At 38.0% G+C, this 26,425-nt stretch overlaps 1 protein-coding gene across 3 annotated transcripts; it reads right to left on the bottom strand.

The window, feature by feature from the left end:
- Positions 1 to 3,596: 3,596 nt before the first annotated feature.
- Positions 3,597 to 25,889, bottom strand: LOC129279402 (transmembrane protein 164-like). 3 transcript variants are annotated; one of them, XR_010296140.1, is made up of 7 exons: positions 25,491 to 25,889; positions 18,450 to 18,901; positions 17,622 to 17,738; positions 12,322 to 12,403; positions 8,717 to 8,817; positions 6,680 to 8,439; positions 6,233 to 6,633 (listed from the first exon to the last, which is right to left on the bottom strand). XR_010296140.1 is itself a non-coding variant. In XM_054915495.2 (6 exons), exons 1-5 carry the CDS (start codon positions 18,816 to 18,818, stop codon positions 8,233 to 8,235), a joined length of 876 nt encoding a protein of 291 aa, XP_054771470.2. In that variant the 5' UTR covers positions 18,819 to 18,897; the 3' UTR covers positions 3,597 to 3,682; positions 8,229 to 8,232. The 3 variants fall into 3 exon arrangements, 2 of the variants coding, with proteins under 2 accessions (XP_054771470.2, XP_063967589.1); XM_054915495.2 differs by lacking the exons at positions 6,233 to 6,633; positions 25,491 to 25,889 and adding an exon at positions 3,597 to 3,682 and having other exon boundaries at positions 8,229 to 8,439; positions 18,450 to 18,897; XM_064111519.1 differs by lacking the exon at positions 25,491 to 25,889 and having other exon boundaries at positions 6,311 to 8,439; positions 18,450 to 18,897.
- Between the last annotated feature and the right edge of the window lie 536 nt (positions 25,890 to 26,425).

Raw genomic sequence — 26,425 nt, 5'->3', positions numbered from 1 at the left:
AAATTCAGATTGGTAAAAGCTCAGATTACCTGTACATGTATATCTGTCTTGATGATAACTCTAACAAATATTAAATTGTTGGCTATATAAAATCTAAAGGGATCTATTTCTAGATTATACGATGTTTGTCAAAAGCCAATCAGAACAACCTAAAATACTACTTGTAACTTTAATTAGAAACATTAATTTTACATAATGCATATTCCCACACAGTTTTCATCATACATATTTGTCACATAATATATTACTTTGTTGGATAAAAATAAATTACTAACCTAACTATATGTGTACAGTGTACATCATGTGCATGTTTACATTAAGAACTTTGATGCAAAATTCATATCTTGGCAACTTACTAGTCCAACTCACAATCTACATACACGTACGTACATAACATAATTATATTGTACACTGTAAAATTAAGGTACGATGTACATTAATTGTCTGGAAAAACAGCTAGGAATGGAATGCAAAAAAGTACACCTGTACGTTAACACACTATAGACTACACATTTATGTAACCTCCACATTGATCAACAGGTTCTGTATGTGGGCTACTGAAAGCCTGGATTACACCGGGACCGAATCAGCTACAAATCCATCCGAATACACATATTTGGGATTATTCTGTTCTCCAAGACTTCTCCCTCCTCAAATGAGAGAAAGTTTGGGACGGATTCGACTCATTTTGAAATGTTCAAAACCAGCTGATTACCCCAAAACACTCTCGAATGTGGGCATGACAATTTTCATTAGAGGCCAAATTCGGGATGTATTTGGATGGAATTAGTGCTGTAGCCGAACCGCCGAACCGAACGGTAGTTCGCCGAACATGGCACTTCCGAACCGAACAGAACCGAACCGAACACTAAGACTTGGTTCGGAAGTTCGGCAAAAAAAAAAAAAAAACCGGCTTTCAGCTAATAAATTTATAAGTTTACACTCTTTCTAATCATTATATTTGCGCATTCTCTAATCTTCTTTGCAATTGTATGTTGGAAGTATGCGCTTATTTTGCGGTTACTAGATTTTGTTTTCATTTTCATGTTGACATTGTGGTTTTCACGGTCCTGATTAAGAAAGGAGATCCGATGAATGATGTTGCGCGAGCTTGCGCTATAATCATTTTACTGGCTTTCATCATCTCTCGCTCTGTGGCCGAATCGCCGAAGCATGGCAAAGAAAACCAAAACTGTATGAGTGTTCATTGGTTAAATCTAATTATTTAAATATTGTTGTTTTTAGGTGGCGAACAAGATTCTTGTTTGAAAATCTTCAAAGTATTTTGAATGAACGAGCTCAATAAACTGAAAGTGAAAGATGAAGTACCATTAATATTACGAATTATCGTAACTCGTGTATTGTTGCGGCGGAGAATAAAGATCTGATTGAGGTGATTAACATTATTATTGAGGTGTCGGCTCGTTACTGTCTAGTTTTCATGATTTTAGAGAGAAGTAAAGAGTTTTGAAAACGAGAGATCCAGTGAAAGTGGGAAATAAAGTGAGTGACTGTTAGAGATGATGGAAAGGAGAGACGCAAAACAAATAATATAGAAATGAGATGAGGTGAAGTTATCTTTTTTATTATTAACAATCAGTTGAAAATAAAAATCAAACACTCATGAATGATTACGGTATAGCATATAGCAAGATCCCCTTCCCCTCGTTGAAAAGTTGAATGAAGATAAAGCGGAAACATTCATCTCTTGGGGGAAAATGACCCCCAATCTTTACTTTTTTCCCTTTCTTATCAACTTCTCAAATTAACCATAAACAATTCGATGATCACTCTACTCCCCCTGTCCCATTACAGTCGTAAAACTTTGCATCCCACTTTGTCTGTATGTTCATGGTCGAAGGAAATCTGACCAATGAAATCATAGAAATCTCGGCAATTGCTCTTCAATCGGTGAGCTGAGTTTCGCGGGCAGACAAAGCACGTGGCTGTATGTACCAATGCGACAATCAGCGACATGCGATTGGTGGTTTAGTTCACCCATCGAGCCAATTAGCGAAAGGCGCATTACATAAGCACGCTTTCTTCGACACGCCCCTGGCCCTACTATGCCTGCAGTTCAGTGCACTGGCGCTGGCCGCCTCGTATGTGATGCAATGGCCAATCACGTTTGGCCGGAATGTAAATATAAATATTCATGAGCTCAGAGTCCCGCTAGCCTACAAGGGGACTGCATGCGCTGGCCTAGCTGGTACCGGTACCGGTACGAGTACAGTGCGAGCGTAGTTAATTTGGCAAGTATCCAAAGTGTGGTCCAGGGACGACGAGGAAGAGTCGCCATTTTAGAACTGTGAGTTACCCAATAAATCTGTCATCAGATAATCAAATTCGAGATAACAGTTGATTCGTTGAGCGCTATAACTTTCATAGTTTCATGTCAACAAGATAGAGATAAAATGGTTTGATGTGACAGAGGACACGCGAGCACATGCAGTCAATCAAGTACAAATTGTCTACCGGTACGCTACGTATACCTGAATGAACTATAACTTTATCAGTCTATCATTACCGAACCCCGAACCGAACCAATGTTCGGCAATTTTCTGCCGAACCTTCCCGAACCGAACCGAACCCGAACATGGCGCCTGACTTGCAGCACTAGATGGAATTTGGTTGGATTCTGGGAGGCATTCGGGGTATTCTGGGCAGTCGATTCTTGACCATTCTGCTCTGACTGGACCTATTCCAGACCTATTTGCCTCTGATTCGAGATGGCTCCCGAATCAGAGACGAATAGGTCCTAAATCCATCGACTCGGGACATATAGAGGCAGTAAGATAGAGTACACATATACAAAACCTAACATAGAAAGAAGGGAAGACAGTTCTTCCTTAGACTAGTGCACTTGAGAGTCTGAAACCAGCAAGGGTCTACAAAGGAATCTTGGGTTATCAGAATAATAAGGATAATATTGATCATAATACGACAATGAATATTGGACTGGTAGACTCTTTTAGCACAATTTGAAGAAATAAATGGAAAAAATCTCAGAAAACAGATTGATTAGGGTTGATTGATTGAGACTATACCTGTAACATTTACATTTCACTGCAGAACCAGGAAAATGGCTCCTATTACTGACGACATACTCTTGGTGACATCGGGATCAATCATGGTGCTGCTGTGTGCCATTGGACTAGGACTGGCACTATTACAATGTCATAACGGGAGGCTTTTTCTCAGAGGGTTTGAGGATATATGGGGCGGTATGTGGATTTTCGCGAAGAACTTGAATTAAATGGGTGTAAGGGCAGCAAGAAACAGAAACAGACCACCCCTATCACTTTATAGTTCAGGCGATTCAGCCCCTGGAACTCCACCGAACCCTCTTCTCAGGCCGATAGCTAAGGAGCCGGCGGAGGAGTACCCTCCTTCTTCAGCCAGTAGATATATCCCTATGCATAGCCCAAAAGAACCCAGGTACGATCTGCCACGCCCAGAAGTCAACCCTGCGACCATGGAAACGGCTGTTTGATAAGGGGATTTGTACACACCCGCATCCGATGGAGAACGGCTACCCACGACTGACTGTTCACACCGGTTATCCCAGCACTCCACTAAAAACTTGAACAAAGTCCCTCTGGCGCAGTTATGATGAGCGAAATCACCCCAAATGACTTGTGTCTCCAAGTGATGGACAGGATGTACTTGTCCCCTATAGACACTATATTAGGGAGAGATAAAAAGGACTGCATTGTAATAACAAGATGAATGCCTCTGGCCGTCTCACCTGCATCACGCGATTCAATATAGCAGCAGTGCTGATTTTGAAAACTACTATAACTCGCACAAGATGTTCAGTGATACTTGGTTACTCTTATTTCTACGTTTTATGAACTAGACCCATACACTTATAGAGATATGATGGTAATTCAACAAATACCCCCAACGTGGCCAAAGTTCATTGACCTTACATGACCTTTGACCTTGATCATGTGACCTGAAACTCGTACAGGATGTTCAGTGATACTTGATTACTCTTATGTCCAAGTTTCAAGAGAAAGATCCATCAACTTTCCAAGTTATGATGGTAATTCAACAGATACCCCCATTAAGCCAAAGTTCATTGACCTTTGACCTTGGTCATGTGACCTAAAATGCGCAAAGGATGTTCAGTGATACTTGATTACTCTTATGTCCAAGTTTTATGAACTAGACCAACACACTTTCAAAGTTATGGCGGTAATTCAACAAATACCCCAATTTGACCAAAGTTCATTGACCCTAAATGACCTTTGACCTTGATCATGTGACCTGAAACTTGCACAGGATGTTCAGTAATACTTGATTACTATTATGTCCAAGTTTCATGAATCAGATCCATAAACTTTTAAAGTTATGATGGTAAATCTACAGATACCCCCAATTCGGCCAAAGTTCATTGACCCTAAATGACCATTGACCTTGGTCATGTGACGTGAAACTCATACAGGATGTTCAGTGATACTTGATTAACCTTATGTATAAGTTTCATGAACAAGGTCCATATATTTTCTAAGTTATGATGACATTTCAAAAACTTAACCTTAGGTTAAGATTTTGATGTTGATTCCCCCAACATGGTCTAAGTTCATTGACCCTAAATGACCATTGACCTTGGTCATGTGACGTGAAACTCATGCAGGATGTTCAGTAATACTTGATTAACCTTATGGCCAAGTTTCATGAACTAGGTCCATATACATATTAAGTTATGCTGTCATTTCAAAAACTTAACCTCAGGTTAAGATTTGGTGTTGACGCCGCCGCCGCCGCCGTCGCCGTCGGAAAAGCGGCGCCTATAGTCTCACTCTGCTATGCAGGTGAGACAAAAACGTTCCTGAGTACCCCTGTTTGGGAAAGGAGTAAATAATTGCAATAAGGAGCCCCTTTGAAACAGGCTCTGAAACAACAGCGGCACCAGGACTGATTCTGATGTATATATACCTCCTTGCCGAGAAAAGTCTGACATTACAGCTTGTTGAAATATACACAGCAGTCAATTACACCATTAAGATGTAAGCAGCGTCGGACCAAGCCAGTTTCAAGTGCAGAACATGCGGGAGGATATTTGTGACTAAAGATGCCCTCCAGCGGCATGTGAATGAGAGGCACATCATACACAACTTTGAGTTTAGGTGCATGTAGTACAAGGGGACGACGAAGCGAACTGGAGCCCCACTATCACCTAAGGCATCCAGAGCATATGGCGGAGACAGAGCTGATTGCGGGCAAACCTGTGGAGAGGCCCCCAGCCAAGGAAACTACATCGAGTGACAAGGGCACCAAGAAAAGGCCTCACACTCATGAGGCCTCTTTGAGTGAAACATCACGGCCTCCCAAAAGTCACAGAGAGCGGAGACTCCAAACCAGGATGAGTGTCACCAGCAGGCAAACCAGAAACAATGGAAGCCCCAAGAAATTAAGGCCAAGGCAGCGAAGAAGCTTTCTGCACCATCATGCCCCGTCAAAGGAAGGAGGGTAGCAGCTTCCCTGGACCCAACGCCAGCCGGGACCGGGCCCCAACTTCCGTGCAGTCGACACCCAGAGGTCGGACGGAAGGCAGCAGCTCCCCCGAACCCATCACCAGCCGGGACAGAACCCCAACCTCCATGAATTCGGGACCCGACAGTGGAGAAGAGAAAGAAAGCTCCCCCGGACAAGAGAGCAACCAGGGTCGGGCTAGCTCGCCGGAGCCTGGCATCAGGAAGAGAGCAGAAAGCCTGGGCCTTCTTAAGGAGCTATGCCTGGTTGTTAGCAGCGACGAGGAGAACCCCCACCGATTGACGCTGGCACCAGCGCCCCAAGGAAACCAGATGAGAAATCACTGCCAACGACGTGGACTGGAGAACAGTTACCACTTTTTGGACCCCTACCACTACATGCAGTGATCAGTCGGCATTGTTTAGAAATTGAAGAAAGGACGTGGAAGGAGACATCAACGAATAAGGGTAAATTGAAGAAAACACTGACATTCCGCCGAAGCTACAAACTTAAAAATATAGATGGAGATTTATTCGCCAGAGGGAAAGACGACAATCCAATAGAACTGTAAACATAACTATGAAGAACTCAAATAGGACTCAGTTCAAATATGTAGGGTCACATATTGATCTCGTCTAGCATCATCAACGATATTATATGTGAGTACGTTCCTTGTTAATTTTTCTTCGCTTATTGAGTACATAATATTATCACCTACTTTAACTCCTCTATTCATTTTCCTTTATCACTCCCCATGTGTACTATCTTACTCTATCTTCCACTGCCATCAAACTGGCAGTAACAAACTTTCACAATTTTTCTTTTTTTTATCGAAACTGTCCTATCACCCTTGATTGATCGAGGGAGAAGCGCCCCGTACCCCATTTCCCCAGTACTACCCATAAACCCCCTTGAACAAAACAAAAATGTAGTGTAACCCCAAATCCCCTTTTTCGCCAAAGTAATATTGTGATGTTAGGTAAAAACAGCTTCCCCATTAACTATATTAACAAAATCTTATTCCAAATATTAACTTCGAATGAGATCCCCCCCCCCCATTTTATGGACCGCTAAACAGCATGCTTTATATGTTATACTGTATATCGAGTATTGTCGAAATAAAAATTTGTTCAGGAAAATAACCTCAAATTCCTCATTTAAAGAGCCCATTATTTGGCCTACATGGCATTATTATTACTAATAATAATGGTATATTTACCCAGGGTAGCCACTTCAGTTCCGAAAACTGTTCGACCAGCGGGTCCTGCTATTATTATTACCCAGGCTAAGCTAGGCTACCTATTTAGGTGCACACAGCTTTTTGATGAATTTCTTCCTGCCGGTACCCATTTACCTCACCTGGGTCGAGTGCAGCACACTGTGCATGAATTCCTTGCTGAAGGAAACTACGCCATGGCTGGGATTTGAACCCACGGCCCTGTTTCAAAGTCCGGAGACTAATCCACTGGGCCACGACGCTCCACCCTCCCTACATGTGAATGATATAATACAACATAATACTCGGAAGTGTCTTTATCTTGTAACAATACTATTTTCAGCCTAAAAATATAGTACTTTAAATAAACGAAACATACATACATAGTATGTAAACAGATTGCAAAGACAAGATTCTTTCTTCTCAAGATTAAAGCAAGAAAATCATATGGATGGCACATAACATTCTCTATAAAGCTCTTACTATAAGTACAGCAAACAACATTTTTTTTTTATTCAAACAGTTACATTTATGCTCAAGTGATGATGAGACCACCACAAAGTATAAATATTATATCGTTTTCATACAGTATAACAGTAAATGTGGCATATCCGTAGTGTGGACACTTGCGCAGTTCACCAAACATGGCAATGGCACTGAAATGTGATCTATCAAGATCACGAGTCAGGATTTTGGGGAATAGTTTCAACCATTGAAACATGACAAGAACCTGTTCATAAAGTCCACCTGCCCTTTTGCCTCCCTTGTGTGGTCTTCATATATATACAGGTTCCACAATACAAGCTATCTGATTTAAAGGTAAAAGAAAGTAGTTGCACGAAACAATTATTTTATGAGAACATCTTTAAATTAAGGTCAAATGCCACCATATTATCAAAGATCTAGTTCTGGTTCATTGAAATAAAGTTATCTATGTGAAATCATAAAATTTTAGCTAAAACCCGTAATCATGATGATCACTAACACAAAAAGGCATATGTGGGACAGGGTGTTAATACAAATTTTTACATAAGTTCGGAAAAATACCCAACATTTAAAGAATTCCATTCTTATCTTGCTCATTTCTCAGCATTTACACATTTTTTTCCTGAGCCATTTGGCACATATTTTGTATTTATATACCCGGTATACAATAATTTTGGTGGTAATTTTATTGGATTCTGTTTGAACTCATTTTGAGATCGTTACCACAACTGGTATTTATCTTTATACTGTAAACAGCAATCTACCTGACATGGTTAAAATGCAGTTGGCTTGCTCCTGCCTCAGAGGAAAGGGCGGTCCTTACTTGGAACTGTTGTTCCAACTGTTTGAACATCCGTTCAAAGTATGAAGAAATATGGGAAGAACAGCAAGCACATACCCTTGAGGAGAAGACAGAACTGGAGGCAAAGGAACTGGAGAAGACTATGTATCATCAAGTCAAGAGGAACTGCAAGGACTCCGCCGAAATACACGTAGATAAGAACTTAGCTTTCTAGTCCAACGAAAACCTACTGACCATACTTACATCCTCAATCAATCTTTTTGATGTCCCCCACATGACCGTTGCAATCTTCTTGGTCTCGTAATACAAGGCTCTTTGCCACGTAGGTGTACGTCTTGATATGGAGGGGGAACAGCATATGCTGGTGCGTGAACGCGAACGCTCGGTAGTATAGACCGTAGAAAGGATCATTCGGAGCCGGGCAAACCATCACGTTGAGGTTCACTTCGGTCAACTGAAGAGAAAACATCAGAAAAATTATGGTCAATGCAGCAGACTTGAATAGAATTATGATACATTTGAATGACTACACTAGATGTGCAGGTTGAACTTGAAGAATCATAAAATAGTTTCAAGCTACAAGGATGGTATTGATGAACATTTTGACTTTGGTAGTGCAGCACAACGTGGATTGATTTCCTTCTGAAGGAAAGTAAATGCAGTGGCTGGGGTTTGAACCCACGACTCTCTGGTTGCAAGGTCATGTACAGTATAAAACATTGTCTACTCACCAGACCTAACCCTTGTAGACAGATGAAATGATAATTGTGAAGAAAGCCAGCTGTGAAAAAACACCAAGAAAAGTCCCACATCCCCTCTGTCTTATAGACACCTAGAAGAAAAAGAAAAAAAAAATATCATCATACAAATCTGCTTCAAACACTAAAAGGTGTACTGAGGGAAATAATGAATTAATGATATTCTTCCACTTTTAAAGGTCAAGTCCACCCAAGAAAAATGTTGATTTGAATAAATAGAGAAAAATCAAACTAGCATAATATGCTGAAAATTTCATCAAAATCGGATGTAAATAAGAAAGTTATGACATTTTAAAGTTTCGCTTAATTTCACAAAACGGTTTTTTATATGCACATCCTGGTCGGTGTGCAAATGAGGAAACTCATGACGTCATCCACTCAGAATTGTTCTTTCAAGGGACCCAGAATGATGTATCTTAGTTTTTTTACAGATCGTAATGTAATGCAAAGAGAGTGTAAGGACAATGGTGGCTTGGGCTCAGTCAATGTTCGATCTTAAGAATAAGTCAGGAAAATCCTTGGACCAGCAGGAATTGATCCTGACATCGGTCAATTGCCAATTCCTCTACTGCCAACTCGTCCACTCACCACATGGTCTGCTTTCGTTTTAATAGTCTAATGCCATTCCATCCAACATTTTGTCCAACAACCATTTGGTCCAATAACCATTTGGTCCAATCATCACTTTGTCTAGTCATCATTTCGTCTATAGATGACCATTTTGTCTCATAACCAGTTGGTCTATAAATATCCATTTCATTTTCATTCATTTTGCACAGTCCAATTAGACCAAATGGTGCATGGACTACATGTAAATGGCTATTGGACCAACTGGTTATTAGACGAAATGGTGAGTGGACAATTGGTGATTAGACCATGTGGATAGTGGACGAATTGATGGTACATCATGTGATAGTACACGAGTTGGCAATTGGACGAATTGGAAATAAACCCTGCCATCTACTGCTTAATTCCCGGGCTAAACACAAGTAGTTGAGGTATACGTCACAAAGAAGGGTTATGGCTCAAAACAAATGACAGGGTTTCAGGCTTCTCCAACAAAGAGAAATGCAAAGCAAGTTGCTCTACCCGGGGGCGGATCCAGAATTTTCCAAAGGGGGGGGGGCAAAAAAAAAGGCCTTCAATTTCTAAAGAGGGGGCACACCTCTGTTAATAATGGCATTTTACATTTCAAATTTTTAATTTTGCTTCTCAAACAGGGGGGGGGGGGGGCAAGTGCCCCCCCCCCCCCTGGATCCACGCCTGCCCCCCCCCCCCCCCAAACTAGCCAAAGATCCTTAAAGGACAAGTCCCCCTTAGAAACAAAAAGATGATTTAAATAAAAAGAGAAAATCAAACATGCATACATTACACTGAAAATTTCATCATAATGCCAACAATGTCATAACTTTCTTATTTCCCATTTTTCTTTATTGATTAAAATCAATTTTTCTGGGGTGGACTAGATCTTTAACATGTAGATCCATCCTGGCATATGACTGAAGAATTAGGGGTTGGTTACCTATCAGGTGAATATCATTTGCAAACCATTACATTCACTTGCGATTTACGCTATAGATACAAAAAAATATAAAATTAGACAATAATTTATTTTTTTCAAGTTTTTTTTTTTCCCTCCAATATATTTGCATAAACATTTTAACAATGATATAATTGACATAATACCAAGCATATCATACACACATACATGTAGTATAATTTTGAACAAAGTATAGGCCTACAGGGCGTTTCAAACAAAAGGCAACCGATCCCTAGAGTGGCCATGCCCTACACCCATCCGTTCCGCCGCCGACACATGCAGCAGCAAAAACAAATGAGCACCGAACAAGGCCCCTCCAACAATAATTTATCACCTCTCACCCGAAACACACTGCATATTCATCATGAAAATATGTTTACATTAAACAGACAAAAAATTTAGACAATAATACATCTAGAATTAAAGAATAATGCATATTATGACTTACAATCATACAATGTGTATAATTTTGTCTGTGTCAATAGGCCTGAAGTTGTCTTCATGGAAGAACACCATCCAAATCTCCTCTAATTTCTCCAAATCAATGTCAAAATGAAGTTTTAAAAATTCTTATATCACCACACAAATGTGGACCAGAAAACGTATACTCCCATTGGACCCATTCTGCTGGTTAGCATAGTTAGTTTCGGGAATACTTCTTTTCTGCAGTCAGTTCTTCAAAGTTTCACCTATTTGTCCCTACTCTTTAACTTAAAACCTTTGTTCGGCCAATCAGAGTCACTTCACAGATCTAACGCACACCCTCATTGGAGGAAGATACATTGATTTGAAAGAAACTTGGTTTTCATTGGCTAATGGCGTATTCCCTGTCAGATCTCATAGGCCTGAGACACCAACCTTTCTCACACTACTGACATTGTACTCCTCCTCTTCCTTTGTTGGGTTTTATTATCTGTAATCCTAAGTTGTAAATAAACACATTTGAAGTGTTTTTCAAGGGTGCTTATTGTTTGATAGCACTTCTATTGATGAATTTTTACCTTTTGTTTACTCCAGTGGTCAAAAAGTCCACAAAGATTTTCTACTACTGTTTTCAGGGACAAAGAGTTACCAGTCTCTTGGTTTAATTACCATCTAAACCTGCAGTATAACTTTATGGATTATCTTTTAAGTGTGAACTGGGAGCTTGTATCTGCTGTACATGATAAATTTGTAAAGCACAAAGATATTTTCTACACTGCTTCAAGGACAAAGACAATCATCTCTTGCTGGGGCTAATGACCTTTTCTCTTCCTAGTTTACAGCCCTTTTCACATTCAAAAGAATAACTTTCAGGTGTGAACCACCTCCTTGGATCCACTATCAGACATGTAGCGCTTGATACATCCATGGACCTATTATCAGAGTGATGTCCCTACTGGGGCGTTTGCAAGAAACTTGCAATTACAAGTTTAAATTTTTGACCCAAGATCAACCATAAATCTTGCAATGGTAGTTCTTTTTTTAAATCTTGCATCATTTTTTATTTGTCTTCAATAAAACTGATCTATCATATAAAGTTTCAGATCAATTACAAATATTTTCTTGCAATGGACTCTGGGTATTTTATAACCTCAGTCATCTGATCTTGGCTTGCCGCTGATAAAGTAAAAACCATTTTGTCACAAACCTATTCATCATCTGCATCATTCGCGCAATGAAAGACAACACAGTAACAAGATCCAGGATTTCAAAATAATGGAGGCAAGATGGCAAGGCAAAACTAACACAGGGGCTCAGGGCTGGAAAACTATAAAAACACTCTAAAATGACAGGTCTAATGTAAACTGAAATGTTTTTCATTAAGTTTTTGCCTGAGTGGGAATGCAAAAAAAAAAAAGAAGAGGTGCAGAATCCAGATGATTTCTTTAAAAAGAAGCTATGTTTGGGTAATTCTCAAAATATAAAGGCTAGCTGTGCAACCAGCCTCCCCCCCCAAAAAAAAAAAAAAATAATAATAAATCTGGATCCATCATTATCAATGAAAACCAATGCTCCCTATGGATTAGAAAGTTCAGTCGGTGAAAGGGTAACTTACCTCCTAAACTAAGTAAGTAGGGCGGAATAATGAGGTATATCAATAAATGCTGTATCCAATAGATTTCTGCTTCAAAGGGTAACTGGAAACAAAGGAGAGAGGGTAAAAAACACAATAGATGAACAAGATATTAGCAATCTCAAAGTTCAAACAACTTTCACATACATGTATGAGAACAAAAGATGTGTTGTATGTATCAGTGAGTGTAGTAGCTGGTCATCATGAAAGGAAAAAAACACACACAAAAGTGAACAAGACATTAGCAAACTCAAAGTTCAAACCCTTTTAAAGCTAAATAACAGTAGTTGCAGTAAACACTGATTTCGTGAGAAAGTCTGTAAAACCAAGGTTAAGTATTACTATATCATCGTGGGTCTAGATCTGGTACAGTTACATAAACTGAATTTTGTGAAATCATAAAAACTAAGCTGAAAAACGATCACACTGAAGATCTCCAACACAGATAGGCACACGTGGGACAGTATATTATTATTGTTGGAATAAAGACCCGACGGAAGTGCCCGAATCCGCGCTTATTTTGCTTATTTCTCAGCAATTACACAATTTCTTCCAGAATCCTTTGGCACTTATTTTTTATTCATACAAACAGACACTTCGGTGGTCATTATATTGGATTATAAACCTCTCTTTAAGAATGTCGAATAATCCGTTCCTCTGATTGGTCAAAACTGAGGTCATGTAAACGACCATGCCTTCAAAACAACAAATTAAGGTGGTAACCAAGGGCAACGGGCATAGTTAACAAGATTTCTGCCCGTTGCCCCCTGACCCACCCCTTAACGACGGGCATGGCAAAATTTGGCCGAGATCCCCATTTGATTGCATGCAAAATGTTGCTTTCTGCGGTGATTGCGGATACCATAAATATCCGCGCGATTTGATCGGAAGTTTTAGACAATTCGCGCATTTACGCGCTAATAGCGCTAGTGCGCGCAACGGATATGTCACATCGATGGAAAGATGCCGATCTTTGTCTTTTGCTTGTTGATTCCTGTTAAAATATATGGCATTATTTAAAAGAAGACTAACTTATTAAGGACATAACGGATGTATCAATCATCAAGTCTAGTTGCAGTTTTTCATTGAAATGCATGCTCGCAAAAGGTGAGTCGAATGAAAAGATAATACCGTACTTGGTACGGTCACTGCACTTTCTAATTAAAGTTAGATTTATAAGTAACGTTAGAGTCTAACGTTAGACTACTCGTTAGGTACCCCGGTATGACAAACGACAACGTTAGGTCGTGAAATCTACCGTTAGCTTTTATAGGAGTTAAGAGTAGATTCAAGATCTAAGTTAGATCTAATTAACGTTAGGCCTAATGTTCCGTTTAATCTTACTTTGGATTTGACGTAGCCGAGATCTAACGTTCATGACGTCGGTTAGATCTAACTTATAATTTTATATAGGCCCTAGGCCTAGTCTTATAGACTGTAACGTTAATGGAGATTTAACGTTAAGTCAGTAAACCTTGGGGTAGCCTAGTTCAGACCCTAATTTGGTTCCTAAATAGGCCTAGTGGCAGTACTCAGTAGATCTAATTGGTATGGAATGCTTTAGTATTCGACTTCGAGACCTAACGTCAGGGGCAGGGCTAAGTTAGGGCCTAACGTTAGGCCTAATGTAATGTTAGCCTGTGGCTTAGGGCTTTTAGGCCTAAAACTTGTTTAAGATCTAGATCTAGCGTTAATTCGGTTCATAAAATATATATGGACTGCTTTTATATTCGAGACATGGTTGTTTCTTTCGGCTCGCGGGTACCGCATCGGCCAGACCATGCCCTCGGGCAAAGCCCTCGGGCATAGTCGCGCTGCGGCCCCCTTGAGCCTCTAGAAACAACCATGCCTCTCAAAGCAGTCCATATATCTATATTATGTAAAAAGTCATTTTGAGATCGTTACCACAAAGTCTGGAATTTATCTTTAATAGAACAATAATGGAGGCATGTTGCACCAGTGTTTGAATGAGCTACAATTATGGAATACAGATGGTTGTATGATACAATGAATATTTGCAAACTAAATATCATATGTACAATCTTCAGTGTAAATGTCAATAGCATTTTAACCTGGACAAGATTCAACCTTGCTCTAGAAGCCTGCCTCACAAGGAGTTATGTACAGCGGATTCAATGTAGGGCCTACATCTACAGTGTAGACTAGAGTGTGACTTATGGGGTGAAACTTGCGATCAATTGCAAGTCTATTTTTGGTCCTTAAATCAACCACATGTCTTGCAAATAATTGCAAATTAACGATTGATTGCTAATCTGCTCCTTGAAAAAAGGAATGTAAATCTGATTTGCTACAGCTAAAATTGATCTAAAAATTTGTAAAATTGCAAAAGAATATCTGCAATTGCAAATATTTTCTTGCAACACCCTATTAAACTCACAAACAAGAGGTTTCCCGTTGTCTTCATATATAATAAATTAATGTAGACTTTAATTTTCCCAAGGATACATGTATTCTGCCCAAAGCGCACAGATGGTTTACATGTTTCTTTCTTTTTTGGCAATTTAAATTAAATGCATTTTTATGAGAAGTATATAAAGTTCAAACAACATTATTTTTCTAGTCTTAGATTAAGGCTCCACATTAGTTTTTTTTGGTGGTGGCCTGTTCGAGCCACCAAAACCTTTATAATGTATTTTTTGGTGGCCTGAAAAATATAAAGAAAAACATTAAAAATTAATAAAACATACTTCTAAATATAGGCCTATTAATTCTGCAACTACGACCACGAAGTTACTTTCACTTTGTACATCTTGTATCTTGTTTGCTGTCATTATATGTTGCAAATTTTATTTGTGGTAGCAATTCTGGATAGATTACAGGTGACTGTAGTGTTAATTAACAGGTGTATTCTGCTATGTAGGTGGTATTCCACTTCCTCAATACAGTTTCATTAAACATACTGTAGTGTGTTCACTCAAACTCATGTAAATGAGGAAACAACAAATTGGGAATACACATGTATCACATCAATGTGTGCATTATTACTCATAGGTCTGCATTGATGAGAAACACTGAGTCTTGGATGTACATGTACATGTATGAGTATGCATACAGTGTACAGAATGTACTAATCGTTTAATAGAAGGAACAGGATGTAGAGCAATCTACCAAATGATAAGAATAATAAGATATGCTTGTAGATTACTTTTTTAAAGCTCGTCTGCCGTGTCCGTCTCCATTTTTATAGTTTGTTAATTAGTATTGAAACTAAGTTTAGGGACTTGCCTTCTATGTAAAAGCTTTGCTTTTCGTAATATAAATAAAATAATTGCAACTCACTTTACTTTTGTTTAATTTATCTTCAATATTTGTTATGAAATGTCATTGAACTTTCTGTATTATATTGAATACGTATTGTTACTTCGATTATATTTTGAAATTTTTGTTGAACGGAAATAAATAAATGTAAATCTCTAAATCTATATCTAGATATAGATTTAGATTTATTTATTTCCGTTCAACAAAAATTAAATTAGGAAGAACAGTAGCAAGGAAATGCAGCCCATATATACATGTACAAAATTTTACAGTATGCATATATATACAAGCTAAGATCTAATAAAGCTTGTATGCATACTGTACAATTTTGTACATGTATATATGGGCTGCATTTCCTTGCTACTGTTCTTCCTAATTTTACAACACAAAGCATGAAATCAAAGTTTCCTGTTAATAATAGTGATGTATGTTCCTGTTGAGCTGCTGAAAGATTATAAATTCCTCTCATTGGCAATTAGATAGGTCCTTACAACTGATCTAAATGAACTCCCTACATGGGCGGTTCTGTGACATTTGCTCCAGTGACAATTGCTCTAATCGAAAATTTGCACGTTAAGCCAAACATAAATCTACATGTAACCTCAAAAACTAAATAAATCCTAATCCTTTTCTTTACATTATTCTTATTATTATTATTATTCATTTGGCCATTCTGAACCAACAACTCTATTACAATCCTAACTCTAACCCTATGGACACTGAGATATTAAGACAGGAGCAAATGTCGTGTAACCATAGGCATTGGGTGGGTTTAAATAGCACAAAACTCAGATTTTATGAAAACAAAATTTACTTGAATGTTACTATTTATAGAGATCACCACTTGTGTTGTACAAGTTGATTTGCGATTCATGTTCATGATTCTAGCTTATAAAAGAATATTAAACACATGGATGTATCCATATAATTGTATGGTACTGTATACATGCGCTGCATAACTTAATTACACAGCTCCCCTCAAAACAAAATAGACCTTAATAGATAAAGCATGCCATTGAAGGTCCAATTGTGTGTAAATGCAGATAAATACCCTTGAATAAACTGACAGGTCACAGATAAGAACTTTGATAAGAAATGGCATGACCTTGAGATAAAAAAAAATCTGAATCCTGTGTTGGGTAGATGGTAAACAGTGGTAATTTTTAACCCTAATGCTAAGAAAGCATAAATGCTTGTAAGCAAACAGCCAGAGGACCGATGGCTTAAGGTCCTCTCTGAGAACCTGGTAATGAGGATAAATGCCTTACCAAAGTGCACTAGCACACCAAGTGGGAATCGAGCTCGGGTCACCGGAATCCGAATCACCCGCTTTCTGACTGAGCATTATCAAAACTTTTAATCCAAAACAAATTTATTTTTATAGGCACTAAATGCTTGAAACTTACATCTTGTAGCTTACCAGCTTTACACTAGAATACAATCTATCAATTCTGCATTTTGCTTTCAACATAAAAGATTTAAAAAAAAAACAACCTTGGTTTGCTTTCGAAACAAATATCAATCCAAGTCAGCAATCAAGTCAAGTCAATTACATAATTTTGTGAAAGTAACACCATTGATAGGCTCCTCCCCCCCCCCCAAATAAAAAAAATGATCAAAATTTATCCAATAATAGCCCTCACAAATACTTGTACTTGATTGAATGCAGAAGAAATATTGCAAGAGCTTTAAAAAAATAAGAAGAAAACAAGGTTTGAACAAAGTTTCACTCAAGCATCATGAGATGTGCACACTGTGCAATCCTCAAGGTAAAACTTTCAAGCAGCCCACAAAAAAATGTGTCAAAAGAAACTCTTCTATCTTGTATTTCATTCAACTTTACAACTTGCACAGTAGGGCCTACAGTGTAAAGAGGAAGAATTATTCTTTCAGATTTAAAAAAGCTATTTTTTTTTTAGACGAAATTACTAATTTGGCTATTTACAGAGAACCCCCCTCCCCCCTGGCAACTTACTGGTCACAAATGATAAATCAATGCTTACCAATCTTGTATTGACTACTGGCAAGAGGAGGGCTAGTAAAGGGCAACTTAATGAAGCCATCTGCATTCTGAATATGACCCGTACTAGCTTGCTTGGTGGGGCGGCTAGGAGGTAAATCTGAAAGGGAAGAAAGATATGCATGAATAGTTATCGGAGTGGCCATTGTCTTTATAGGGCATGCAGGATCTTTATCAGGTTTCGAATCAGTCAAACTATACATTAGCTAGGCACCGTTGAAGATTGAAGTCAGGTTTGACATAAACCAAGATCTAACTCTGTGCTAGATTATGGGAAGCCAATTATGTCAAAGTTGTATGCTCTTCATCTTTACTGTACTTATAAATTTATCCTTCTCAGTGAAGTATGATTTTAGAGTCAAATGAGATGATTTATTGAATCTCTACTGTTAGAGATTTATTTCTGAATTGGCTTTCCAAAGTTAAACAACAACGTTTAGACCAGAGTTTAATGTTAAATGTAAACCCAACTTCAGAATATTGGTGAGTGCATCCACATATGATTTTGTAGAGTTCAGAGGAGTGTAAATTCAAGGATTCCAGGAATTGACAAACTTTTCATAAATAAACACAGCATTTATTATATGCCATCTATCTAGTAAACTATTCAGAGGTGCAGACGGATGGAGGGATTACACAAAAAAATGTTTGTAGAAAGAGAGATTTGAATGTGATGAACAACACAGAAGATAATATTGGGGTCATGTAGAAAGAGGTGCTCTTTCAGTGCCATTTTTCCTACATGTAGATATGCCATCCTCTTTACATTACGTTGAAAAATGCTTCAGAGCATTAAACTGTTCATACTTACTTGTACTACTGTCAGCATATGACAAGGATTAAGCAGGTATATAACCGTCTTGGTAGCAAATTTGAATCCTATCTCAACTCCAAATGTCATACACAGGATAACCAAGAGAAAACGCTTTCCAAATCGTTCCCGCTTGTCTTTCGCTTCCACCTCAAACCGTGGGTCATTCACACCAAGCCTTTGCCATGCGTACCAGCACTCCAGAGTACCTAGAATTACAAAGATGATCGTCTCAATGACCCTCTGCTTCACGCTCAAGAAGTTATTGCAATCTGGTCCGCCATTCCCAGCAAACTTGGGGTCAACCCCTTCGTAAAGCCAACCTAATGAGTCCATAGTCCACATGTTTGGTGCCTCTGTTGTGTTCATTAGGTGGGTGAAGTGAAAGGTAGGTGATCCCTCCCACAAAGCTTTCAAAGTAGAGATTCCTTTTTATTCTACTATTTCAAGACCTGCAAAGAACAATTTGGAAGAGAAATTTTGATGATGGAAAAGATAATACCAAGGAGATCGATAAAAAAATAATTCCTTGGTGTGTCTTTGAAGAACAATTTATAGATAAAAAATATTATTTCACAAATACTAAAATTTAATAATGATCATAAAAAAAATATATAAATTGTTCTTCAAAACGGCATCACTAACCGCATGTACGTCATAACGAAGCGGTTCAAGGGTCAGGCCTAATTGTCTTTGCTTTGTTGACAAACGGATCGAGGGATCTACAGGAGGTTGGTCTAGTATTAAACGTCTCATTTTTACCATTTATAGTGAAATAATTTTTATCCCTTTATACGCATTAGGCGCGCATGAAGGTTCATAGATAAATAGAATTCACCCCTACAAACCGAATTCACCCTCTAACTATGGATTTCCTAGGGAACTCCATCTTTGTGTACATGTGTGTCTCTTATACATATATGACCAGGGGTTCAAGGCTCCATGTCTGTACTAGACTGTAGAAGTATATGTCAAAATATTAAAAAATATCAGACATGGAGTCCTCAAGGCTAGGACGGTGGATCCAGGTCCAGGACTTTCAAAAAAAAATTCCTCGTTGACAAGCCAAAAAAAAAGGGCCTTCACTTTCAAAGGGCAGTAGAGGCGCACGGCCAATATTGGAGACTATCTCCAATGTGGGAGATTATCTCCAATATCAGAGACTTTTGTAAAGAATTTTGGTATATCCAATTTTAGAGACAGTCTCCAGTGTTGGAGTCCAATTTTCTTTGTTTACATTTGCTGCAAAAGGATTACCTTGGCGGCAAATAAAAATGTGATAAGCAGATTCCTCATGAAAAATTACCCCATTTCAACGTCTACTTTAAAAATTCACCGTCTACTTTTGTTTTGATAAGGATTTTTGTTGTCAATCACACACAAAACAAATGGGCTTCTGAGTCTGACCTCAGTGAGACAAAATTTTGGGTGGAAAAAATCATGCTTTTGTTGGTGTTGTTTCTTTTGTCCTTTTGCAAAGCAAGTCTCCAAAGTCCAATGTGGGAGATTGTCTCCCCTAATTGGAGTCTCCCATATTGGCCGTGCGCCTCTACCATGTCTACTGAAGGGGGGGGGCACACTTCTGTTTTAACAGCATTTATACATTATTATATTACCCCCCATGGACCCGCCAGTGACTGCACATCAAAATAAATATGTAGACTTATTTGAAATACAGTTGATATAATTAGATCTAGCAATGAATGAAAATGTCAATGACATCCCAGGTAAAAAAACCAGTTGAAACCAATTGAAATTTTAACTGGTTTCAACTGGAGTCAACTGGTACCAGTTGAAACCAATTGGCACAACTGGTAAACTCCCACCATGCCAGTATATTCCAGTTGAAACCCATTGTCCCAACTGGACATGCTGAAAACATACAAGTTTATTCCAGTTGAAACCAATTAACTATACTGGTATAAATTAGTACACCAGTTAATACCAGTTAAAACCAATAGGCCTTTCTGGTTTATCTACCAATAGATTCCAGTTTAAAACCCATTAGCCAAACTGGACCATTTGATGCCAGTTGGAACCCATAGAAACCCAATGGGTGTATATACCAGTTAATGCCACCTTAAACCCATAAACCATACTGGTATATCATTAAACCAATTGATACCAGTTAGAACCAACATGCATTACTGGTATACCTACCAGTTGATTCCAGTTAAAACCCATAAACCAAACTGGATCAGAGTGTTCCAGTTGGAACCCATAGACCTCCCATAACCCCACTTGAAACCCATTAACCATACTGGAATATCAAACCAATGGATACCAGTTAGAACCAATATAGGCATTACTGGCATATCTACCAGCTGATTCCAGTTAAAAGCCATAAACCATACTGGAGCAGATTATACCAGTTGGAACCCATAGACCTCCCATAACCCACTAGAAACCCATTAACCATACTGGAATTTCAAACCAATTATTGATACCAGTTAAACCAGCATACATTACTGGTATACTACCAGCTGATTCCAGTTAAAACCCATAAACCAAACTGGAACATATTTTACCAGTTGGAACCCATAGACCTCCCATAACCCACTTGAAACCCATTAACCATACTGGAATATCAAACCAATTGATACCAGTTAAAATCAACATACATTACTGGTATACTACCAGTTGATTCCAGTTAAAACCCATAAATCAATTAAACTGGGACATATTTTACCAGTTGGAACCCATAGACCTCCCATAACCCACTTGAAACCCATTTACCATACTGGAATATCAAACCAATTGATACCAGTTAGAACCAATAGGCATTACCAGTATATATCTACCAGCTGATTTCAGCTAAAACCCATAAACCAAACTGGAACAGATTATACCAGTTGGAACCCATAGGCCACCCATAACCCACTTGAAACCCATTAACCATACTGGAATATCAAACCAAATGATACCAGTTAGAACCAATAGGACTTACCAGTTGATTCTAGTAAGAACCCGTATATACATATATAATATATACATATATATATATGTATATTAGAGGCATAGTGGTAATGCATTGTACTTATTTCCAACAGAGTTTATATATATATAAATATATATATTATATAAGAACTATGTTTTCATACCTTTGTTGTTTTATTTGTCGCTTCTCTTAAACTGTAACTGACTTTTGAAATATTTTTGTAATTGTTGATATCTGCAGTAATCATTCAAATTTCTTATCCGACAAGTCACTGGCTCAATATAGCTGTAACCCACTTTACATTAATATTTATATTTTTTGTACAGATCATATTACTTTAAATTCCTCTTATCTTTGTTTTTAATTCCTTTTGAGATAATTCTTTATGATTATCATTCATTAATGTGTTTCCTATAACTATTATTATTGTTACCATCAACAAAGCGTTACTTTTCTTTAAAAAAAGCAAGTATTATATTGATACAATCCACTCTTTAATCTACATGTATTGTTATTCATTCAACATTGGTTAAATATATATTTATGTGAAAATGTTCATTATGTTAAAGGTATATACATTTAGCCTACTCCCAACCTTTGCCCGTTCCTGCTTTTGACATTACTCCCCCCCCCCCCTCCCTGTATACTTTGTATCCCCTTTCCAATATTATACATTAGTATACTTTGTTTTTTTGTTGTTGCTTATTTGTTTACTGAAATTTTGCTCTGTACAAATTCATGTAATTCAGCCTTTTACCACAATAAATGCCATGCATTTATCCATCCTATACACAGCTCGATTGAGGATAAGGGGAAAAAAATATCTACATAATAACTAACTTAATTATTCTTTATGTTAATTTTAATATTTCCACCTTGAAAAGTTTCATTAAAGTATGTGGTTCGATATTACCATATAACTTAAATCGAAACATGTTATTCTCAGTGAAATTTTCTAGTTTACATTAAAAAAATTGTTATCCTAGATATTTGTTGCGAGAAAAAAATTTCTTCCTATTTAATCCCTTTTTTCTAATTTAAGTTAAAGAGGACTATTTTACACTATTTTTACAAATCATATAAAAATTAATGTATTTTTCTTTTTTTAACTCACTGATATTTTAAAAATATTTTTGAAGGTGAATAGAATAGCTATTTTTGATAGATATATTGCTAGTTTACAACCTTGCCATGTTAAGCAAGGCTATCTTTATCTTTCAAAGAAAAAGAAAATAAATAAAATATAAATAAAGAACAAATATTAAGCTAATTCATTCTTAAACTTTCAAAGAAAAAAAAAGCTCCAAAAGCAGAGGCAAAAATCGTCATTTCTTGACTGGTTGCCAACCAAAACCAAACAAGAAGAAATGTTTAATATGTTAAGAAGTTCGTATATCTATTTTAAAACTTCTTTCTTGCTTTAGACCCCCCCCCCCCCCTTCGTTATTCCTGACTCAGCAGATCTTCCTTCAATCACCGGGCGCGGGCGGGCCTGCGCATGCGCACTGAGTGCCACTGATCGCGCGCGCTATCGTCCGTATAATTATGCAAATTAACCAGCGCCGCCAAACGCAAACCGCCAATCTAATTTGAATTTGAAAGAGCCATCTTCGCCGCGCCGTTAATTTGCACCGCACTTTTATCGAGTGCTAGTGCGATGAAGAAGGGTAAAGAAGGCCGTTTAAATAATAATTCAACCACTGAAATCACACGGAACCAGATTTGGACAATGACTTGAAAGCTAAGACATTCGCAGTAGGCTCTACAGGTAAGTTAACAATTTTCTATGATTTTCTTTTCGTAGTTTTTTAAATGGCGCGGCTCGCAGCTAGCTGCGGGGCTAGCTGTAACGTTAGAATTCGTCAGGACATCCTGTTACTGCCCCTCAGCGCTGCCTGCCGGCCGCGACTAGCCGGGCGTGGATGTGTGGCTGCCATGCCGGTGCAAGTCTGCGCACATACATCATATTGACGATTTGTGTTAAGATTTAACATGAATTTCTTTTTATTTCACAAAATCTTTCAGTTGATATTGTTCCATATATTGTTATAAGTAAATGAGAGAGATATGTGATCGAATGTGAAACTGATTTTCTTGGTCTTGGAAAAAATCTGAGAGTCGAGACTCAGCCAGTTATGATTTTCATTTTCAGATTTAACATTATGATAGTGGCCAGCGCCTCGTGTCTGCGCACCAATCACTTTACACACGATTTGAGGATTTTGATGAGATTTTGAAATGCCCAAAATCGAAATTCATTATTTTTTCCACCATTTTAAGAGTCTGATTTTTTCATGAATAGCTGTTTATCACTTTTTGACTGTGTATTTCAGGAGAGAGGAAGACCCAAATCCACCTGGAGTCATACTGAGCCTCGAGGAGGAGATGAAGTCAGTGAACATGACCTGGGGTACCGGTAGTTTCCAGAAGAAGGCCCAGCTCAGAACCGCCAGGAGTGGAGATCCGAATACTTCGTTGCTGCCCTCCATATGAGGAGGCTGTAAGTTAGGTAATTCAGATGTCAAGTTTTCTTTTGGGGTCTTTGTTTATCTTCTATTATGAGAATTGTGGAAAAGAGATGGTGATTTAATGGTTTTAAAGATGTAAAATATGAAATTCTAGCACTTTTTTTAGGCCTAATATGAGTTCGGACACCCTACTTATAATTTTTTTTTGAGGAGCACGATATTTTTGTACATGACCCAAGCCTAGTTTCACCACAGATTAATTAATAGCTACACAGCTGTTGCATTTACAATTTTAATAACAATCTACAACAATTGAGCATTTTATAAAATTGAGTGTGTCTAGGAAAGCAAATTCGGAGGCATAAGGAGAGCCATTTATTGAGCTCCATGGAATTATAAACATGAAGGACTGATCTCTGCGACATCGATTTCAGAAGTATTCCCAAGACCAAGTCAAGTGAACTTATTTTTTAAATAAATATGATGATGTGCTGTTTATCATTATAGTTGAATCATTGATTCACAATCCCATGTATTTTTCTTAATGTGCAAATGGAATTTTACAACACTCTGTAGTAACCCTTGCCCGCCTTAGGTGTAGACATGTATTGCTATTCACTGTAATATAGACGTATTTTTATTCACTGTTCACTGTACTGATTATTTTTCTCTCCATTGTTTAAAAAAAAATTATTCAGATACATCGCATCTACCAGCAAAGAACGTGTGCCAGTACAGGGAAGGAATGTACCTGTCGCACGTGAACTCTTCAGAGGCAGTGAGGACAACAAGATCTGCAAGCAAGTGATCCTTTTTGTAAGAAAATTTCCAATTTGTACATTTTACAATTAATTTTTTTTAAAGCCTTTGTACACATTTAGAGTATCAAGGCTTACAAAATGTAAAAATTTAATGTTTGCCCAAAAATCATTATGGGAAAGGTGGATTTCCGAGGGAAATCTATCTTTGTTTACACAGTTGTACGAGCAACCTTATAGAAGGCTTGTCTAGGCTCCGTGATGAAAATACAATGTAAAAATGATAAAATTATCTTCATGGAGTCCTCTAGGCTAGCCAGTGACATTGGCCCATGCCCATCAATTTTAATTCATGCTTTTGCATAACCAAATGGCGTGAATTTGGAACTGGAAGTATAATTTCAGATTGACCTCCGAAATGAAACGTGCACAATTAGTCTGAACTATAATAACATTTCCTGAATTTTTTCTTAAATCTGGAGGCTGAAGTATTTTTTTATCTTTGAAATTAAATTGGTTCTCGTTGTTTTTTACCTCTGACTTACCAGTATGTGTGGGGGTCCCGTAGAAGTAGAATTAAAGGGATGGTCCAGGCTGGAAACATATCTCAATAAATAGAGTAAAATTCACAGAGCAAAATGCTGAAAACTTGATCAAAATTTGATAACTAATTAAGGTTTTGAGTTTTAAAGATTTGCATTATTCCGGTGAAATAGTTCTAGGCATGTCTTTATGAATATTCATTAGGTTGGCTGATGATGTCATATCCCAATTGCCCTTTTGTATTTTATTATATGAGATTAGGTTTATTAAGATATTTTTAACCAAGAACTATTGACAATTGGATTGACAACTGATTAGGTGCATTAGTTATTACCTTACCTTACCGCAAATACTGGAAGAATGCTGAATTAGCAGTCGAGCTTCCAGGTCTATCTTCTAATTTTGTCAGCTTCCTTCATGCTTCAATAAGTTTCAATAAGTTTAAGGAGGCAGTGGGGCAAGTTGGTGAAAATTGACTTCTCATATCCAGTTAAGAGTAGTGGGAATCATAATGCTTATCTTTCCAGTGTCGGTCTAGCCTGATTTTGAAGGTGTCTACTGTGGGAGCTTCAACTACCTCAGCTGGGAGAGAGTTCCAATCATTGACTACTCGGTGACTAAAAGCTTGCTTTCTCACATTTGTTCTGCATCTTGGCTTTACAAGTTTGAACCTATGACCTCTTGTAGTACTGTCAGCTAGCTGAAAAAAGTGGTCTGGGTTAAGCCTGTCGACTTCATGAGTGATCTTATACACTTGAATCATGTCACCTCTCTTTCTTCTGTACTCCAAGGATGGTAAGTTCAGGTGTTTAAGCCTTTCCTTGTATGGAAGATGTTTGATCCTGGAGATTACTTTGGTTGCTCTCTTCTGAACTCTCTCGACAGCCTTAGCATCAGCAATGTACTGTGGTGACCAGATGACATTTCCATATTCCAGGAGTGGCCGCACTAACCCTTTAAATAGTTTGGGGATAGTGGTCGAATCAAGACACTGGAAAGTACGTCTGATGCTGATTAGTACCCCGTTTGCCTTATTGACAGCATTTGACACTTGCTTGTGGAATTTTAGATCGTCGTCAATGATGATCCCTAAATCCTTTTCTTCTCTAACTGCATTCAGTGCTGTACTCCCGATGTTGTAGTGCTCTCTTTGGTCACCTGATCCAAGATGCAAAACACTGCACTTGTCAGTGTTGAATTGAAGTTGCCACTTTGAGGACCAGTCCATCAGTGAGTGCAAACTTGCTTGAAAAACTTCACATTGATTTG

This window comes from Lytechinus pictus, chromosome 16 (genome assembly GCF_037042905.1).
Source record: "Lytechinus pictus isolate F3 Inbred chromosome 16, Lp3.0, whole genome shotgun sequence".
Taxonomy (NCBI): Eukaryota; Metazoa; Echinodermata; class Echinoidea; order Temnopleuroida; family Toxopneustidae; genus Lytechinus; species Lytechinus pictus.
The sequence above is the reverse complement of the archived record's forward strand: the minus strand, read 5'-3'. Positions and strand labels throughout refer to the sequence as shown.